Source organism: Chenopodium album, chromosome 22 (assembly GCF_948465745.1).
Source record: "Chenopodium album chromosome 22, dcCheAlbu1.1, whole genome shotgun sequence".
NCBI classification, from domain to species: Eukaryota; Viridiplantae; Streptophyta; class Magnoliopsida; order Caryophyllales; family Amaranthaceae; genus Chenopodium; species Chenopodium album.
Window position 1 is genome coordinate 28,482,374 of NC_137855.1, and position 18,812 is coordinate 28,501,185.

At 35.2% G+C, this 18,812-nt stretch overlaps 2 protein-coding genes across 2 annotated transcripts; one reads left to right on the forward strand and one right to left on the reverse strand.

Annotated features, from left to right (window-relative positions):
- Positions 1 to 2,290: 2,290 nt before the first annotated feature.
- LOC145604132 (uncharacterized) lies at positions 2,291 to 2,725 on the reverse strand. The gene has a single exon (XM_081660083.1). The coding sequence runs from the start codon at positions 2,723 to 2,725 to the stop codon at positions 2,291 to 2,293; it is 435 nt and encodes a 144-aa protein (XP_081516209.1).
- A 2,799-nt stretch (positions 2,726 to 5,524) lies between these two features.
- LOC145604895 (uncharacterized) lies at positions 5,525 to 17,870 on the forward strand. The gene is made up of 9 exons (XM_081660881.1): positions 5,525 to 6,315; positions 7,965 to 8,094; positions 9,159 to 9,676; positions 10,290 to 10,370; positions 10,518 to 10,616; positions 13,013 to 13,126; positions 13,209 to 13,292; positions 15,858 to 15,929; positions 17,346 to 17,870. The coding sequence occupies exons 1-9, from the start codon at positions 5,995 to 5,997 to the stop codon at positions 17,616 to 17,618; spliced, it is 1,692 nt and encodes a 563-aa protein (XP_081517007.1). The 5' UTR covers positions 5,525 to 5,994; the 3' UTR covers positions 17,619 to 17,870.
- Positions 17,871 to 18,812: the final 942 nt, after the last annotated feature.

The following is an 18,812-nucleotide window of genomic DNA, read 5'->3' on the forward strand; positions in this document are numbered from 1 at the left end:
AATTGAATAATTTAAGTGGAATGAATTTATTAATTATTCCAAAATGTTATTATTTATTTATTTATTACTCAATCATAACTTGTTAGTATGTTGAGTAAAGGTGGATTAAGCCGAAATGGCTAGGTGGGTTGACTATGTTCAACAATTTTGAATAATTTGGAAGTTTAATTGGAATTAAAGGTCAATTTGTGATGTGATCACCATTGTCCTAAATAAGATTAAAAATGAATTGATGTATGATTGTTATGTATGGTCTTCTTGATTGAGTCGGCTATTAGTTAAAATTGTAATCACGTAAAGTGAAACCTGGATGAGCAATAAAACTCTGGAAAGCGTGCACTTCTAGAGTATTGACAATTATGGGTTGGGGTACACGGTGGTAGCCCGTGGCTTTTCGAGGCTTGTTTGATCAACATGTCCTCTTCTCTTTTGGTATTTACATTTTATTTTATAATGAAAGTTAGATAGGATCCTAGACTAACTTTATGAGAATGGAGTCGCGCCCATTCTTGCATCGCGCTAAACTTTTATTTCAAATGGTCATTTGGGACCAAAAATGATTTGGTGGATTGGACAACCTCGTCTATTGCTTACTCCAAATTAAATTAATTGGATTAAATATATAGGGTCAAGTGTTTGGATTTGTTTAGTGAGTATGTTGAGTCAATTGAATTGTCTAATAAGTGTGGAGTCTTGATTAATGAATCCATGTTGTATGTTTATTTATTATAATTGATTGAGCATGCTAGGTTTGTACATTGTAGCTTGTATGTACTCAGCTTTGCTAATTGCGTGCTTTTGTGTGTGTTTTCTTTTGGTCATGGCCTTCGCCTTTCAATGACCCTGTGATGATCCAATTATTACACTTGTATTATTGGGGAGCAGTATTGCACAGTTTAGCTTGATGATGTGGAGTTCGGGGATTTGACATACGCATTGTCAAGGGATTGGTGTGATTGAGAGTATTCGATTCTTGTGTTGAACTTATTTATGCTTTGTAATTTCATTTATGTTTTGGGAATTTGAATATTGGTTTGGTTTTAAATAAGGGCCTTATATGGTTCCAATTTGTAAGCTTTGACTTATTCGTTTTCTAAAGTATGTTATTTTAAAGACTTAAGTTTGATTTTTCCGCTGCGATACTTTGACAAAGCCTTAACGTTTTAACACGTGGCGGTAACATGTCAATTGTTCTCCACTATTTTATTTAAAGTACGTGGTTTGGAAAAAGGGAGAATTATTAGGGTGTTACATAAAGACACGAGAAGGTTGACCGTTCACAAGGACATCAAAAAAAGCCGACGAGATACACTTCATAATATTATTCACAAACTTCTCAAGGAAACCAAATTTCATCATCATTTTTTCCAGGATCACCAACTCTACCCTGTCATAAGCTTTACTCATATCAAGCTTCAAACCCAAGTAGCCTTTCTTCCCTGATTTCTTTTTTCGAAGATAATGGAAACATTCATAAGCAACAAGAATATTGTCTGTGATCAATCTTCCTGGAACAAAACCACTCTGAGACTCGCTAATAATGTATGGCAATATTTTTTTTAGTCTGTTCGCTGTGACTTTCGAAACAAATTTTATAGAGCACATTACATAGACTAATAGGCCTATAATCAACAGGAGACTCACATTCTTTTTTTTTCGGAATTAAAACAATATGTGTCTGATTAATAGAGCCTATATCACCACCATTATTAAAAAATTTAACGAGCTAGAAATCACATCATCACCAACAATATTCCAGAATTTTTGGAAGAAAACAACAGACATACCATCAGGGCCGGGAGCTTTTGTAGGATGCATTTGGAAAAGCGCCTCATGCACTTCATCACCGGCAAAAGGGGCATTCAGATCCTCGAATTGCTTGTTTGAAATAGCAGAGTCCACTTTTTCAATCACACTTTCGGCCTCCACCATACCACTCGATGTGAACAAATCATTAAAATGTTGCACCATTACTTCAGAGATTTGCTCCTCATTCGTCATAAATATTACTGGCTGCATCTTTGATCTCACGAATGTGGTTTCGAGATTTCCTTTGACTAGCTTTCAAGTGAAAAAAAGTCGTATTTTTATCCCCAAATCTCAACCAATCCTACTGTCTACTTCGTTGCCTCCAATACAACTCCTCCCTACTATCCAACTCATCCATTCTATCATCCAAAGCCCGCATTTGAGCTACGATACTCTCAGTTTGATTTTCCTCCATGAGACTCTTCATTCGGGCCCTACATTCTTTCAACTCTTTCACAAAATCACCGAATTTATTCCTACTTCAAGCACTCAAATTCAAGGATGTGTGAGCAATTTTTGAGAAAATATCTCCACCCCCACTCCACGTATTTGGAACTATGTCGCCACAAGTTTCATCTCTAAGCCACAATTCCTCAAATATATATAACTTCCTCTTATTTTTCTTTTTCTGCTTCCCTACACCTTCATTAATGCAGAGTAAGATAGGGAGGTGGTCTGACTTCCGTTTTGAGAGATGAGACACAAAAGAACCCGGGAATAGCTCCCTCCATTCCTTATTTGCAAGATACCTATCCAAACGCTCTTGTAAATTATGATCACCACCCCTATTGTTCGTCCATGTAAACGGATGTCCAATAAACCCTAGATCCTCTAACTCACAAGAAGCAACTGCTCCCCTAAAGATATCCGCTTCAGCTAAACGAAAGTCGTTACCCCCTTGTTTTTCACTCGACATAAACATCAAATTAAAATCCCCTCCACACACCCACGGAGAATCACAGCTGCCACAAAGGTTCTCTAACAACGTACCCGTCTTATGCTTATTCTCCTCCTCCGAGAAACCATAAACTCAAGTAAATCTCCATCCATCCTTCTTCGGTATTTTGACCCAAGAGTCAATGTGGTTTTGCGAGAATGATTTTATATTAACATCAATAGAGTCCTTCCAAAGCAATGCAAGTCCCCCACTCCTCTTCCTTCCATCACCAACACAACTCACAACAAGTAAATTGTGGAACTTGAGTTTTATTTTTATTTTTTCCATTTCATGATTTATTAGCCTTGTCTCCGACAAAAAAATTATTTGGGGTTTTTCAAGAGAAGCTACATCTTTCAAAGCTGTGACTGCCGAGGAATTCCCCAAACCCCTGCAATTCCAAGATAGGATGTAATTCATCGATCACCGAGAGCCCATGAGGTGGGGCCCGCCACATTTTGAGTCAAAATTTCAACCTTTCGTCTTTTGTTCATATCATCAGAGTCATCTCCCTCCATCATCATCACGACACTCACTTCTTCCTCCAGCTCTCTCTTCCCTCTTTTTCCACCTGGCAGCCCATTCTCCCCTAAACTCCTACTACCCTTTTTTCCACCTTGCAATATCTTGACCTTTCTTAATTTTTATGATTAGTCTCTACAGCTCCCTCATCTTTTTTATGCTCACATTATGTTTCCCCCCTCCTTAATATTTTCCCCAAGGTTACTTTCTACACCAAGCTTCTGATCAGGTAGCAACATTGGAGCATCATGCATCATCTCCTCGACATTATTAAGAGAATCAAGTATTCCTTCTGTACCCACTTCTTCCGGCTGATTTATCACCACACGAGACTCACCAACATGAGCCGTCTTTTCTTGTAGCCCCCCATCTTCAATCATCGATGTCCCAACAACTCTTAGGACCATCTTAGACCCATCCTTATCAACAACGGGCATGAATTCAGCTTGTTTACTTCTTGGACTCAGCAGTTCATCTTTAGAGTTTGGAGACGAGAAAGCCAGCCTTCTTGCTGCCCCTACAGGGCAAAGTTTGATAACATCAGGATCACTATAAGATGCCGCTTTCTTTGTTTTTGACATATGCTTCAACTTATTCATACATTCTTTTTCTTTCTCTCGTTCAGCCCTGTCAATCCTCACGCTTTTCTTCGGAGTAGCCCTAAGCCAAGGACCATATTGATACACCATCTCTGTCGAATCGTTTTCACAACTCTCCTTATATTGACACTCTCTTTCGGTATGCTCTAATCTTCCACAGAAAAAGCAAAAATACCCTAGTCTTTCATACTTCAAATCAATCCAACGAGATTGATTCTTTCCCATTTCCAAGAACAACCCCCTTCGCAATGGTTTATTAATATCCACTAACACCCTTATTCTCATACAATCGCTCCATCCCAAAGGATCTTCATCGTCGGCTTCCAGGAAACCACCAAGAAATTCTCCTACATCATACATTACCTCCAAAGATCTTTTATTAAAAGGCACATCCAGTAATCTAACCCACGTTGGAGTTTGCTTGAAGGTTACTTCCGACGGTTGTTCGTCTCCAAAATTTTTTTCAAGAAGCAGTAGCTTTTCATCAAAATACCACGGCCTGCCTTCCAAAACACGCTCGTTATCCTCCTCACAAAAGAATTGAAAACACAAACAGGTAGTCTCAACAACCCTAATCGCAAATTTTTCTTTTAATCTCCACACATTCGAAGGGTTTTTTTTCATTGCCTCAATATTATAAGGCTTAACAGTCCATAGTTTTCCAACAAGCGTGAGATTCAATTTAGCCTTTGTATCTTCACTTACAACTTCGACATAATCACCTCCAAGAACTTCTCCCTCGGCTTCCGTCAACCGAAGTTTTTCCCAATCTTTGATTAAATCATTCCCCATGATCGCAATCACAAGAGCAGAACACGAAAATAGCAAAAAAATTGATGGAAATCAGCAAGAAAATTGAAAGAGAATTGAAGAATTTTGAGTACTCACTCACAAACCCTAGCACTCACCCCAGAGAGGGACTTCATTACAAGTAGTAAGGTTAATGAATAGAGTAATTGAGGATAGAGAAAAAAGTTACACAAATTCAAACTTTGGTTATGTCTTCAAAGGAACAGGAAATTCAAATTCAAATTTAAATTTGTGAAATAACAAATATACCCTAATATGTATAATATTCATACATCACAGGTATGTTGTATGCATCTCAGAACGACTCTAGCTTCTGGGATACAAACTAGATTAACGATAAAATAAAATAAAACACGATAATAAATACTCCCTCCTTCCCTAAATTACATTCCTCTTTGGAAATTTACACGGGAATTAAGGAGGGAGAATAAGATAAATAACAATAATTAGATAATGCAATGGGAACTACAAAGATAGATTAGTTATTACTCATGACAAGTCATCAATCCTTTGCAAAAAAAAAGGACCAATTACATGCTCCTAATTAAAAAATTTTAACCAATCATATTCATTGTAATTTGGCACAAGGATTATGAGTGAGATTAGGTAAGGATGAGTGAGAAAACATTAAATATAAAACAGAAAAAGAGAGTTGATTTACTAAAAAAAACTTACCAAAAATAGAAAGGAGGAATGTAATTTTAAAATACCAAAAATAGAAAGGAGGAATGTAATTTAGGGATGGAGGGAGTAAATAAATCGAGTGGGACCAATGTGACATTGTCACACTCTACTTATCACATAAACACAAAAACATTACAACCCTAATCCACAAACTAATTATTGAAACTCACTCTCATCTGTAGAAGTCAGACATGTTTGCCATTCTTTTGATTCCTTCTCTTGTCATTTCTTCTTCCACTTGCACTTTTTAAAACTTTATTATTCAACCACAACTCCTCTACCTTTTTCACGAGCTCTTCCTGAACCAACAACAATGGCGGAAAAAAGGAAATCTCATAAATCATAAAGCTTCTAATTTTGTCTCAACTCTTCCTCTTTAAGAATCAATTAAAGCTATTTCCCCACCATTTTTCTCCCTCTTTTTCTCTTTCCTGTTGTCGGTGATTGTTGAAACTTTCTGGATCTCTCACATTATGTGTAAGATTTCTTTAATGGCGTCAAATTGTTGGGATTATCCTCCATTTGGGTTGTATTCAGTTGGGGTTTTCGAATTGAGTTCGATATTTTAATGAACAATGTTTAGGTTAGCTGAATTTTTGATTTAGCCCAGATTTTTGATTTTAGGGTTAGAGAATGGAGGATATTGGGTTGGTTCAGCAAGGTTGGAAATGGGTGCAATCTCAAAAGTATGCATGTTCATTTGCTCGAACAACTGCTTGTTGTATAAGAGATAGGGTTTGGGTCGCCATTGATCGACATTGGCCAATGGTTTGTAATGGGTGCAAGAATTTCTGGAGGTTTGTGGTTTTAGTGTTGGTTTATTGGAAGGATAGCTTTTTAAGGGGTTTTCGATCGTTGATTGGGCTGCAATCCGCGGCATTGCTGGTTATTATGTGGAGTTGTTTTTTGAGCTTGACCTCCATATCTTGTTTGGTTTATGTCTTAATTAGTATGGTAAGTTGTGGATTTGATTTATTTTTCGCGGTTTTTAATAACTCCCCTTGACCCCGTTTTTGATAGATATGTTTATCTTTGTTAGATTTGTTCTTAATTATGTGGTGTTGTGAATAGTCTTGATTATGTGATCGGGTTTCATCGTTTGTCACTGTTTGTTATTGTAGATTTCTTGATATGGTGTAGTGTGTGTTCTGTGGATGTTATGCCTCGAATATTCTTAGTGAATATGTGACCTGTGGGCTTCTTAGGGTAGTTGATGATGAGAAATGTGAAGTATGAAGAGAATTACTGGGTTGCAACCTTGTTGACAATAAATTTCTGTTTCTGCCGTTGGGCTTTTGGCATTGTTATACTTTATCATATACGCAGTTTCTTCACTTAGAGAGTGTTGATTATGCGAGTATATGACTGGGTTTTACAACAGTTGCTCTAAATTGTGCTAGATTCTTGATGGTAAAAGTGTGGTGTACTGGTGTACTGTTGTGTGGGTGTTTTGCTTCCTTGAATTGTATAGTGACGGAATTGATTTGAATTGTGTTAGAAGGCTAGTTGTTGATGAGAAACGATAAGTTTTTACTGAATAACACACAAACTTGCATAGTCCTTCTTGGCAATGACACGTAAATTGTTAATAGTGCTTATAGGCTGCTCACGCACTCATACTTTATCATATCTGAGGTGTCTATGTAGAGTGTGTTTGGTGTAGAGGGGTGGAACATTGTTTTCTTGAGGATGGAACTGCTTTACCCAAGGAAAGTTTGTCCACATGTTCCTATGTATTTGACAGTTTTTACTATTTTTGTTATCCTCTCCATTCTTTTGTCAATCTTCCATTGGATAAAATATGACACTAATAATGCATCTACACCACATCATAAAAAATAAATTCATGCCACTGCATATATGTATAAAAAGAAACTTGAAATGCATAGAACTTTGTGCTTCTTTCAATCTTTAGAAACCTTCACGATTCCTCAGTAGAATCATATCACCATGATAAAGGCACTCCCTCTTTATGCCTTGCACATCAATGCCTGATCACCTTCCGCTATAAACTTTTTATGGTTACTTCATCATTATGGAACGAGTTGCAACTTTTCTCTGATTACGTAGCAAGAATATGGAAGGTTTAATTAATAAAAAGTAATGTGAAAGAATGTGGGTAATTTGCTATTGCATCTGTTGTTCAATACTTCATATTTCCAAAGTGCAATATATTATGAGCATCCAAGTTAAAATTTGCCTGTCTTGTCTCAAAGAATTTAGAGCTTGACAAAATTTGGGGATTTTCTTGGAGGACTTCCACAGATGAGTGGATGTTGAATATCCTGTTCTTTGATCTACTTTGATGTACTTAGTGCAAGAATTTGCTGGTTTCTGTAAACTACTATTGTCATGCATATCTTTCTTGCAAAGTACTAAATGATCACCACATAATTCACTCAGTGGTAATAATCATCATTTCCTCATAACTAAAGAGGATATTCAGTGTTAATCAATTCATTTAAGAATACTGCAGGGCTGAAGTGTCACACTTATTTGATTCTTCTTTATTTATTTATCACCAACTAAATTTTAAGTGTTTAGATTCCAAATTATACTATTAAATAGCTTTGGACTTATGCACTTGATATTTAAATTTTCAGGCAGCAGCTGGAGTTGCTGTTCAGTACTTGGGCTACACTCCTGGTCTTTTTATTGTAGGGCTGTTTGCCATTTTAATTTTGTGGATGTATGCTAACTTCTGGATTACGGGGATATTGTTCGTGGTAGGAGGTAAAGTTTATTTTGTTACCTGCTAGGTCTTGCTGTGAAAAGAAATATATAAATATATCTAACTATAATAAATTATATGCTTGCTTATCTGCCTTATCATCCTCAAATACTGCTTGTAGAAATTCAATAGCTTACTCAATGTAAATGTAGTGAATAAAAAAAGTGAGTTTAAGTTAGTTAGTACTATATGAATATAAGAGAAAATCATGGAGGTTTTTTTATTTTATTTCATTTTTATATTTTTTCTATTTTATTTTATTTTTCAAAATTAATATACTTCCTCCGATCTTTTTTACTTTGGCCTGTCTCTTTTATCATGCTTGCCAATACAAAACTTTCTCGATCAATAACTTTAATCCCTTATAAGTAAAACTTATAGAAATTATATATTATGATAGTACTTATTGAGATGAATCTAACAAAACCCCACATGAATATGTTTTTACTTGCATGTAATTCACAAAAGATGGTCAAAGGAAGGGTGGTGAATAGTTTAAAAGTCAAAGCGGGTTAAGTAAAAAAGAACAGAGGAAGTATATATTTATTTATTTATTTTTATTATTTAAGGTGAATAAAAGTAAGTGAAGAAGTGGTATTTTATTAAGGATTAGATTTTTTGGTCAAATGAGACTTTTATTTGGGGAAGGATGACATTTGTTTCCTTCTGCTGAAACTTGCAGTACCTTTATTTGTTTTTTTAAAGAATAGGCAATAGTAAAAAGTTTGGAAGACGATAAAATAGATTAGAGACACTGAGACAGTGATTTTGGATTGGCAGCCCTTGCATACATTGTTTTTGTTAGAATAATATTTTGTATACTATCAGCTCATTGAACATCTAGTACTTCAAAATTTGAATGGTCATGAGATCCTAGATTTTAAACATGATTACTGAAAATTAACATCACTGAAGGTAGGCAACATTTTTGCTGCATCTTTAGTTTCTATTGGTAGAACATATAGCCGATATAGGGAGGTAGATTCTAGTTCTCAATAGCCTCAGCTGCTGTATATATTAATTTTGTAAACAAAATTATAACCCTTGTAAGTCTTTTGTTTTGCAGGCTACTTGTTCTCTCTAAATCATGCACGGTTGGTGGTCTTGATGGCAATGCTTTATTCTGTTTACTGTGTGAAAGTACGAATAGGATTGGTTGGCCCTTTTCTTTCAGTTAACCTTGCGTTCCTATCAAATGATGCATTCAATTATTTGCTGCAATGGTGTGATACTCTGAATGAAAATACTCGCTATGAGGAGCATAAAGCATCAGAAGAATTTACAGAGGATAATTTTTCTGGAGAATGTGAATATTCTATTCCCTCTGATGAATCTGAAGAACAGCCCTCATCTACTTCAGCTGGCAAAACATCAAGTAAAACTGCAAATAGAACAACTTCTAGTACTACAACTGTCTTGAAGAATCAGAAAGAAGCTTCTCCTAGTCAGGTGATCAAAGAAGACAAATGTTCATTAACTGAAATGAGAAGAATTTTAAGCTGTAATGACCATTATGAAGCGTTGGGATTTCCGCGCCACAAGAAAATTGATGCTACTGTACTAAAAAAGGAATATAGGAAAAAGGTACAAACTAAATCTTAATTCCCTGTTCAGTTTTCAGCTTACCTTTTAATCTCTATGTAATTTTGATACTAGTGTCATTAAATAGATAACTAAAACAATTGGCATTTGTCAGACTGCTGCTATCTACTTTTAATCTTGTGTTGCTTTGATTCCTGAACTTCTACATACATCCACTTTAGTGATTGTCCAGCCAGATCTGCTGCTGTATACATGTGACTACCTTCCAGCTATGGCTGTCCTTATGCAGTAAGATCAGTAAACTTTTCATGCTGAAGTGCTGAGCAATGGGCTCTTATAAAGTGCCGAATATTTCATGTTATTGATGCATCTTTCTGTTGCAACAATATGCAGAATGGATGTACGTGCTAACAAAAGGATAAATTTGTTGGCACTTTTATCCTTTACATTTATTTTCTCTTGCTGAATCGTCTCTTTTAATCATTGCTTGGAAGTGAGGAACTTTCTAGAATTGGAATTTTTCTATTGACATAGCGATGTGACATGTTAGTTTGTTTACCTATTAACAAAGAGAATTATTCTTGCACTTTATCATCTTATCTGTTTCTTTTGATCTGCAATTTCCTTGCATCAATTCATTCTTTTCATTGTACAGGCCATGCTAGTGCATCCTGATAAAAATATGGGTAGTCCACAAGCAAGTGAGTCGTTTAAGAAGCTTCAGTGTGCTTATGAGGTAATGAGTATGGTTCTAATGTTTGATTAAACCTTTTATATACAATCCGTTTGCTTTGCTCTACCTGTAATATTATAAGTAGTTTTGATTACCAGGAAGAACTGTTTGTTACTTTGCGTCCACAACTTAGTTCATTACTGATTTCAGGTACTTTCGGATTCTACTAAGAGAAGAGATTATGATGAGCAATTGAGGAAGGAGGAATATAAAAATATTTCCCAAAAGTCTCCTAGCACCTCAAATCAGGTAATCAATTGGATTAGTCATTGAATTAAACATTAATAGAATCTCTGTAGGAGCGTTTCATATTTTGGCAACTAGCCTCTTAGGTATTTTATCATGATCCATGCTAGTATTTTGTAATCCACATCATACTAAGAATAGTGAGTTTTAATGTTTGTTTACTTTCGCATGCTAAGAGGAGTTGTAATACCGTAGCTCATCTCATAGCTACGAGTGATACGTGTGGAAATGCGGAATATATTCGCTTTAGCAATTTCCCATAGAGACACTGTCCGAAATGGACCTTTCCTCTTAATATATGTTGTGCTATGTTTCCTTTAAAAAAAAAGAATAGGTAAGGGTTCCCAAATATGACTATGCAACTATGCTAGCATCAAGCTTAGAAAGAAGTCATGAATGGACTTGTGAATGACCTTTTATGTTTTAAAATTATTAAATATACAATTTTCCTATTACTACCTCTGTTTAAATGTATTTGCAACATGTAACATAAATGGAAACTACAACTTTTTTGCAACAAATGGTTTCTTTCTTTGTTTTTTTTTACTTGTCATTTCTCTCTATCCCTCTCTCCTCATTTATTTTTCTCTCTCCATATACCACTCAAACAAATTTTACCTAGATATTGATGAAATATCACATCTCGTCATCACTACAAATAAATTGAAACGGAGTTATTATTATTTATTTATTTATTTTTAATTATTATTATTATTCCTATTATATAAATATCAGAAAACCTACAAAGTCAATCAAATTACAAGAAATTATTATTATAATTATTATTATTATTTTTTTTTTAATTTTTTTCTATTGGCGGTAGCAGTGTTTTTTAACACAACTTTGGACAGTGATTGTTCTTTGGCTAACAGTATTCATGGCAACACAAGGGTCAAATACATTTGAGGACATTTCTTATCTGGGATTAAGTGAAAAGGAGGAGGGGGGGTTTCCACATTGTACATAGGAAAACTTTCGAAGTGAGGAAGGGGGTACAATAAGGATGCTCCCTGATCACTGAACACAATGAGCTATTTTGCAATGTTTTTGCTAGGTGTGTGGTAGGACATGTTTTCTTTTCAAAAGCGTGGTCTAAGTTTGAGCAGTTTATAAAAGGCATGCCCTGGTGCAAGGCGGTGGCCCGGTGGCATGGGCCCTGTGGGTTTTTTTTTTGGTCTAGGCACAGCAAAAGGTGCACTGAGGCGCACAACTTTTTTTCCAGAACTTTTTTTTTTCTAAACATTTATTAAGTGTGCTCAACTCAGTGAGGTTAGGCACACCTAAGGTTTACAGAAATCCTTATCGCCGTGGTCACTTCGGAGCTTTTTCATACACTAAATTCCATGAGATAGAGCTAGCTGCGGTAGCTAAAGGTAGGATGTCATTGTGGCCATCAGTACATGTTGCTTTCAATTTTACTAGACAAAAAATTCAAACGTTAAAACAATTCCTTGTCTCTTGTTGAAGCTATCATAAATTGATTATTTTTACCATTTTAGTTATGTGCTGGACACAGCAGCTTTTCATCCTCTTATTAACACACACTCAAATTATTCTGCTGTTTTGCCCACTATCAACTTTGGATTAGTATCTCTGACCTTTGATTTATTGGCTACATACTACATGCACCAAGGTTATACAAGTGGCTAAGTTTAGTTCTCCGGGTTTTTTTCCTCTTATTTTATTTGGGCTCTGTTTGGTTTGATGAAACCTTTCCTAGGTAAATGATTTAAACATTTTCCTTTGGTTTGTTAAGAGGTGCAAGACAAATTTCCAAAAGGTGGAGGGTAGCTCTTCAAGGGTGCAAAATATTTACCTTTTGTAAGAAAGGGATGCCACATATTTTTCCCATAGCTAGAATCCCTACTCTTACATCTTCTCTTTCAATCTCTCCTCCCATTCATCATCTGCTCTTTTTCTATATCTTTCCTTCTAAAGAACCTGACAAAGGAAAACTATTTTATAATTGTGTATACCTTTGAAAATTGTTTACTACGGGACATTATTTTATCTTTCATCAAACTAAATGGGGCTTGAATGACTGAATAAGGAACTCAATTATGGAAACTTACATTGTGGATATCGCTCAACTATATCAGATGATTGAAAAGCATGTCTGCAAGACTTTGTAGTTGGCGTCTGATGCATTATGTGTGCATTTTCATCCCCTCGTATTTGTGGATGCTTTTGTCTTTTGGCTCTGTAAGCGTCTCCATAATAAGATATTCCAGCATTATTATAGGTTATTTCTGGTACATGGCATCAATTATCACCATAAGGTGGTTTTAATTTTTTTTTTTTGGTGGTGGGTGGTGTACTCACCATTAAAATGCATGCATACTTACCTTTATAAAAGACTGTGAATATCACATCTGATGATAATTTTGTGCCTTACACAGGAATCACGGGAGTTTTTCACTGAGGAGTCAAGACGGATACAATGCACAAAATGTGGCAATTCACACATATGGGTTTGTACTAATCGGTCTAAGGCCAAGGCACGATGGTGTCAGGTGCGTGTGTGAGGAATTTAGTCTTTCTTGGATGCCTGTGTTGCTTCTCTTATCTTTATTTAGTTCATTATTTTCATCACAGGATTGCGGTCAGTATCATCAAGCTAAGGATGGAGATGGTTGGGTTGAATACAAAGGATCACTTGTTTTCAATGTACCTCAAAAGGTATGTTTAAATTCAAATAACCATGGATATATGTCCCAAATATCCTGATTTGTTGTTTGCCTAGTTACTTGAAGAAGATTCCATGGTCCTTAGTAATTTTTTTTATAACGTATCTTTCTTTTGTGTGAGTTGCCTCTCATTCACAATTAACTTAAAGTTCCTAAATCCACCAGGTCCCACACCTCACCTACATATAAATTTGGTTTTGGATGTCTTATTGGTATTTGGCTTATTGATATTTGGCTTACTATTTCAGTCATTGCATTGACCTTCAAATCCAACAGAGATCTCTAGAATTCTTGGGGACAAAGTCATTAGCTAACATTTGTTTCCTCTTTTAACTACCAAAATACAGTGAAGAAGCTGCTATACAGCTCACCAGACCATTTTTTTTTCCATTTATCCAAGGGTTTTACTTAGAATTTTGGCAGAGCTGTTTAAATTGTAGGTACTCCTCTAGTCCTATGTTGCAAGAACAAAAACAAGCCCACGGTTCAGTTTCAAGCTGTAACATTACCCAAAATATGATTGGTAGATGTAAGAATTTTACCTGGTTTTATAGGAGTCTCTTCACCTTTCCACCTCTGTTTATCCTCCAACAAGCTTCACTCACTTGTAAATTGTAATTGGAGTACAATGTTAGTGTTTCACTCACTAAAAGCATAAGAATGATGTTTAGATTCACTCTCTAAATGAAAAGTGACAAAAGAATTTCAAAACTTTGTTGGGGAATTTTCCATATTATTTAAGGAAAAAAACACTATTTTATCAAAGCACAATCGCACAAAGCTATCATTTGAATAACTGAAACTTAAAACAATAAAAAGTGTCTTAAGACTTTACCTTGTCCCGCTGATCTGTGGGCTCAGAAAGAGTAAGATGAACTAAATAAAGTCTTAAACCCTTGAGAATAAAACTGCAGAGAATTAAAGTCCAAAGCAACCAAACTACTAGTAATAGCGTACCATCAATCAACATTATCCAAGAGCATAAAAAAGATGGCTGGAAATGCACAGTACTTTTATTAGTGTAATCGCATCATGTCTTGTTATGGCATTACTGATGTTATATGGCAAAATTAAATGATTGATGATTAAAGGATATGTGAATTCATTTTTCCAATCACGGGCGTATGCTGAACATAATCGCCTCACAAGGAAATGGCAAGTATATTGTGATAGAACCCAAGATGAATACTGCATTTTAGGAATTAATTTAGTATAACAATATCAATTAGTGTCTGCTGTCTGGTGACTTAATCAGTTTAAATGCAGTCATCATTGACCCAGAGGGATTACTTACAGGGTCTTGAGCTTATTACATTTTATAGTTGGCATTATTTGCCATTTTGTTTGTTTGTTTGTTTGTTTGTTTTTTCTTAGAAATTGTTGCCCATTCTTAATTATTTTCTTTCCAGATAGATGTGGCTGAGCTTGAAATTTAATAATTGTCTGTATTGGAAAGAAAGATAAGTTGGAAATTAATTTCTAAAGATATGAATTATGATATTGAAAACCATAATAGTATATAAAAATAAATCAAAAGCCATCAGTACTGGAGTGTTTTTACTATTAGAGTAATTAGACTGTGGAATCACTGGTATGAGGCTTGTTTGAGGTAAGATGAGTTGAAATTTTGGGTTGGGTGATGTATTTGTGTCCTGGCTATCTAAATTCAAACAAGATAACATCGATTGTGTATGATTTTATTCCGAATACACCCTCCATCCGACAGAAAGCTTCCCATCTCTCTTGGGTACATAGTTGTAGGAGGGTGTTGGTGGTGGGATCTTCTAAGTATAAGTGAGTAATAATACTAGTTAGTGGTATTCTTTATTGTTTTTCGAAGAAGGTGAAAGGTGGGAGCGTGGGACTATATTTTATTTTTTATTTTTTGGGAGTAGAGCAAAGATAAATATAAAATGGAGGAAAAGGAAAATGTTTTTTTATTTTATTTTTTATTTTGTTATTTTTTTAATCATATCGTGAAGCGAAAAATGGGAAGTTTTTTGTGGGACAAACAATAAGAGACATGAGAAGTTTTTTGTGAGTCGGAGGAAGACCTTTTAACCTTAAGATTAGTCTTTGTTTTATCATCTTTCTGGTTATTAAATTGAGGGGATGCTGGTTAGATATTTGAATAAACTCGAGGTGAGTAGGTAACTGATTACAATAAGGCTACTGTTTCATACATTCATACCTTTTATGAGTCTGGTGTCCTGGATTCTGCTCTGTGAATCACAAGCATTTCCTTGAAAAGTTCTTACATTCATTATGACTAATCATGTTACCGGCTGTATATTTGTCTGGTCGTATTGTATTTGTCTATTTTTTTTTACGTTATTTGGTACTTGCAAATTTGCAATTGCATTGTGTATTTGCCTATTTGGCATTTGTGTTTTTTGGTTCCAAAAAACGCCACCTAATTTGTTTAATAGTTTGATGAACACATTGTATTCTAATGTATTGCAATTTTATGAGCTATGTGTTTGATGTTTGTGTCATCAATTGTATCTGCTGACAATCGTTAATTGTATTTGCTGACAACTATTGTATCTGCTGACAGATGGAAATTCCACGTGCCTTTGTGTGTGCTGAAAGTAAGATATTTGATGTGTCGGAATGGGCTATCTGTCAGGTATATTTACCCACTTTACATTTGTACCCTTTTTTATGCAGCTAGTTATGAAGTTTACATTACAAGGTTAATGATGGGAGAGCTGCTCTTACATCCAATTTATCTGTTGTTAAATCTTTCTCAAGGCTGCTTTATTACACAACTTTGTTCTGCTTTTATTGTGGAGGAAGCAGCACTTTAATATTTACTGTTAAAATAGTATAACACCTGTTCGTGGACCTAATAAATGAGAAGAATTATCATAGGACTCGGTTTGTATCATCATCCATTACTATTAACCGTATTAGGTAAGTAGTCTAAGCTATTGATTTTGTATGACTGATATAAGTTAAAGGATACAATTATGGTTGTGTATTACAACCATATCAAATATCTGAGGTTTTGAATTCCATGATGATTCACTAATTTCCTTTATCTGAAGACTAACTAATAATTAAGCTCTTGAGAAGCTTGCTAGAGTTCCTCCAGATTGCAGTTGCTTTGGGTGTGCAACATTATTGAGGAGATGACATTTAGCTGACAGGACTTCAGTGTATTGAGGAGATGACATTTAGCTGATAGGACTTCAGTGTAGTTAGTTACTACGTATTATCTTCATTTAAGCAAAAGCTTTACTGGAATTTTCTTAGTGACGAGTTAAATCCATCAATTGGTGTTAATTGTAAATCAATGATGACGATTCAGATTGAGGCTTTAAGCTAGTTGGGTCATCCAGTCTATGTCTTTATGAAGTGATGCGGCTGTTGTTGTCCTTGTGGATTTCCTTTCTCTTCACCTGTTTCATTTTGAGTTATCGAGATGACTAAGGGATATAAAGTCTAGTTTAAAACAGTGTCTTTCATGAATAAGGAATTAAGGATGTAAATTAACGCTATGAGGCAGTGGTTTATTGCTACATTTCTTTTTACTGAATAACCGAACATTTCTCCCTTTTCTATTTTATGTATAATGATTTGATTAGAATCATGAAGTTTATACAACATATTTTAGTTTTTAATATTATAGCCTTTGAATTTCTGATTTCCTCCAAAATACTGCTTTTTTTCTTTTATCAAATTTGGCATCATTGATGCAAGAGATAATATTTAACAGACGAATTGAAGGACTTTTGTCAAGTAAATAGATCTTTGAATTCTTGATAATATCAATGCCTTTGCTTTTACCAAACTGTCGGGTTATATGACTCTAGCAGAAGTGAGAAACTCTGAGTAAAAGCCATTGATGTATGTTGCACCTGTCATTTGGATCTGATACAATGAAACAAATAGATGCTGCTAATTTGTCCTTGAATTGCTTGTTATCTGTTTAAATTCATGATAGGAGTATTGCTGATTGTAACCTCATAACCAAGTCCAATTAGATATGTTAGTGAAGTCGATTAATGTGGTCATTCTCTAACTGATAGAAGTTTTTCAGGGAATGGCTTGTAGACCCAATACCCATCGACCAAGTTTCCATGTAAACATGGTTGGTTTGGAGAAGACAACTCGCTCAAACTCGAGTAGATTCCCATGGGGTTTGGATGCAGAAATGATGGATGAAGATGAAGAAGAGTTTGATCTGTGGCTTCAACAGGCTCTGGCATCTGGTCTCTTTTGTGAGACTTCAAAACGGCGGAAGACCTGGAGTCCATTCAAATTAAACCAAAAAAAGAAGCAATGGCGAAGATCATCTTCAGGATTAACTTAAAACGTGGAATCATAATTTGATTTTCGTTTATGATAATCCTGCCCGTTATTCAAAGAAATGATTGGTTATCAAAATTTGGCAATTGTCACAAGATGGTGGCTGTTCCTTGACCTCTGCAACGTATGATTCGAAGAGAATGACTTCGATTGGGGGTAGCTGTACCAAGAAAGTGAAATGAGTCCCAGCTGTATCAGTTTGACGTTCCCTAATTGTAAATATGAATGTAAATGCAGCTTTGTATTTCTTAGCTAATATCAATTTTGTTGCATTTCGGGACGGTCGATGATAAACCCCTTGAGAGCAGTATGTGGTGCGCAAATGCTGCCCTAATGTGGCCACTGTACATTATTAAAATTGTAAAAGATGATGTACTGGTTGGTTGTAATAAATAAAAAAGAAAAAAAAAAAAATCCATTTTTCAGAAAACAAGAGTGAAGATTACTCTGCAGTCTCTGTTAGTTAATTTCCTATCTCGTATCTCTCACATTTTTGCTTTTACTTTTGGTTTTGCTTAAACTTTACGTAACTAACTGCTATTGAAAATGAATCATATATTAATTAATATCCAGTTTCTGAATATGTAAATTAGGTATATGTTTCAGGAAACATACATATGATTAACCTAACCTTAACTCCATTAGACTTAATTTGTTTTGGCGGAGAAAACTATCCTCTAAAATTGAAGGAATGTTACACATCCCTTTGCAGCTCTTTAGTATACTTTTCCTCTCTTCAATTTTCTCTCGGCCCTATCACTCCCATTCTCTATCAAGCTAAGCTTGGTCTAGTGGTAAGGATTGTACCTTCCAACCTTGAGGTTGGGGGGTTCAATCCCCACTAGAGGCTTTAAAGGTGGGGATCTCTTACCCTTTTCCCTTCATTCTCAAAGTGTTTGACTCACAAATATGGGACCAAAAAAATCGTAAGGGTTGAGGTCTGGTCAGGGTTCTCCTTACCGTTAAAAAAAAAAAATACTCTCATTATTCTTTTTATTTTATTTTATTTTTAATTTTTTTTTGTATGGAAACAAAGGTAGATAATACTTGTAAATATTAACTCTGTTTTTTTTTTTATTTGCAACAAAAGGGTTTTTAAGAGCAAAGCTAATGGTTGCCCAAATCAAAGGTGGTTATCAACTTTTTTTTTTTTATTTATATCTCTCTCTTCCATCTCATTCATGCTCAATCACCATGA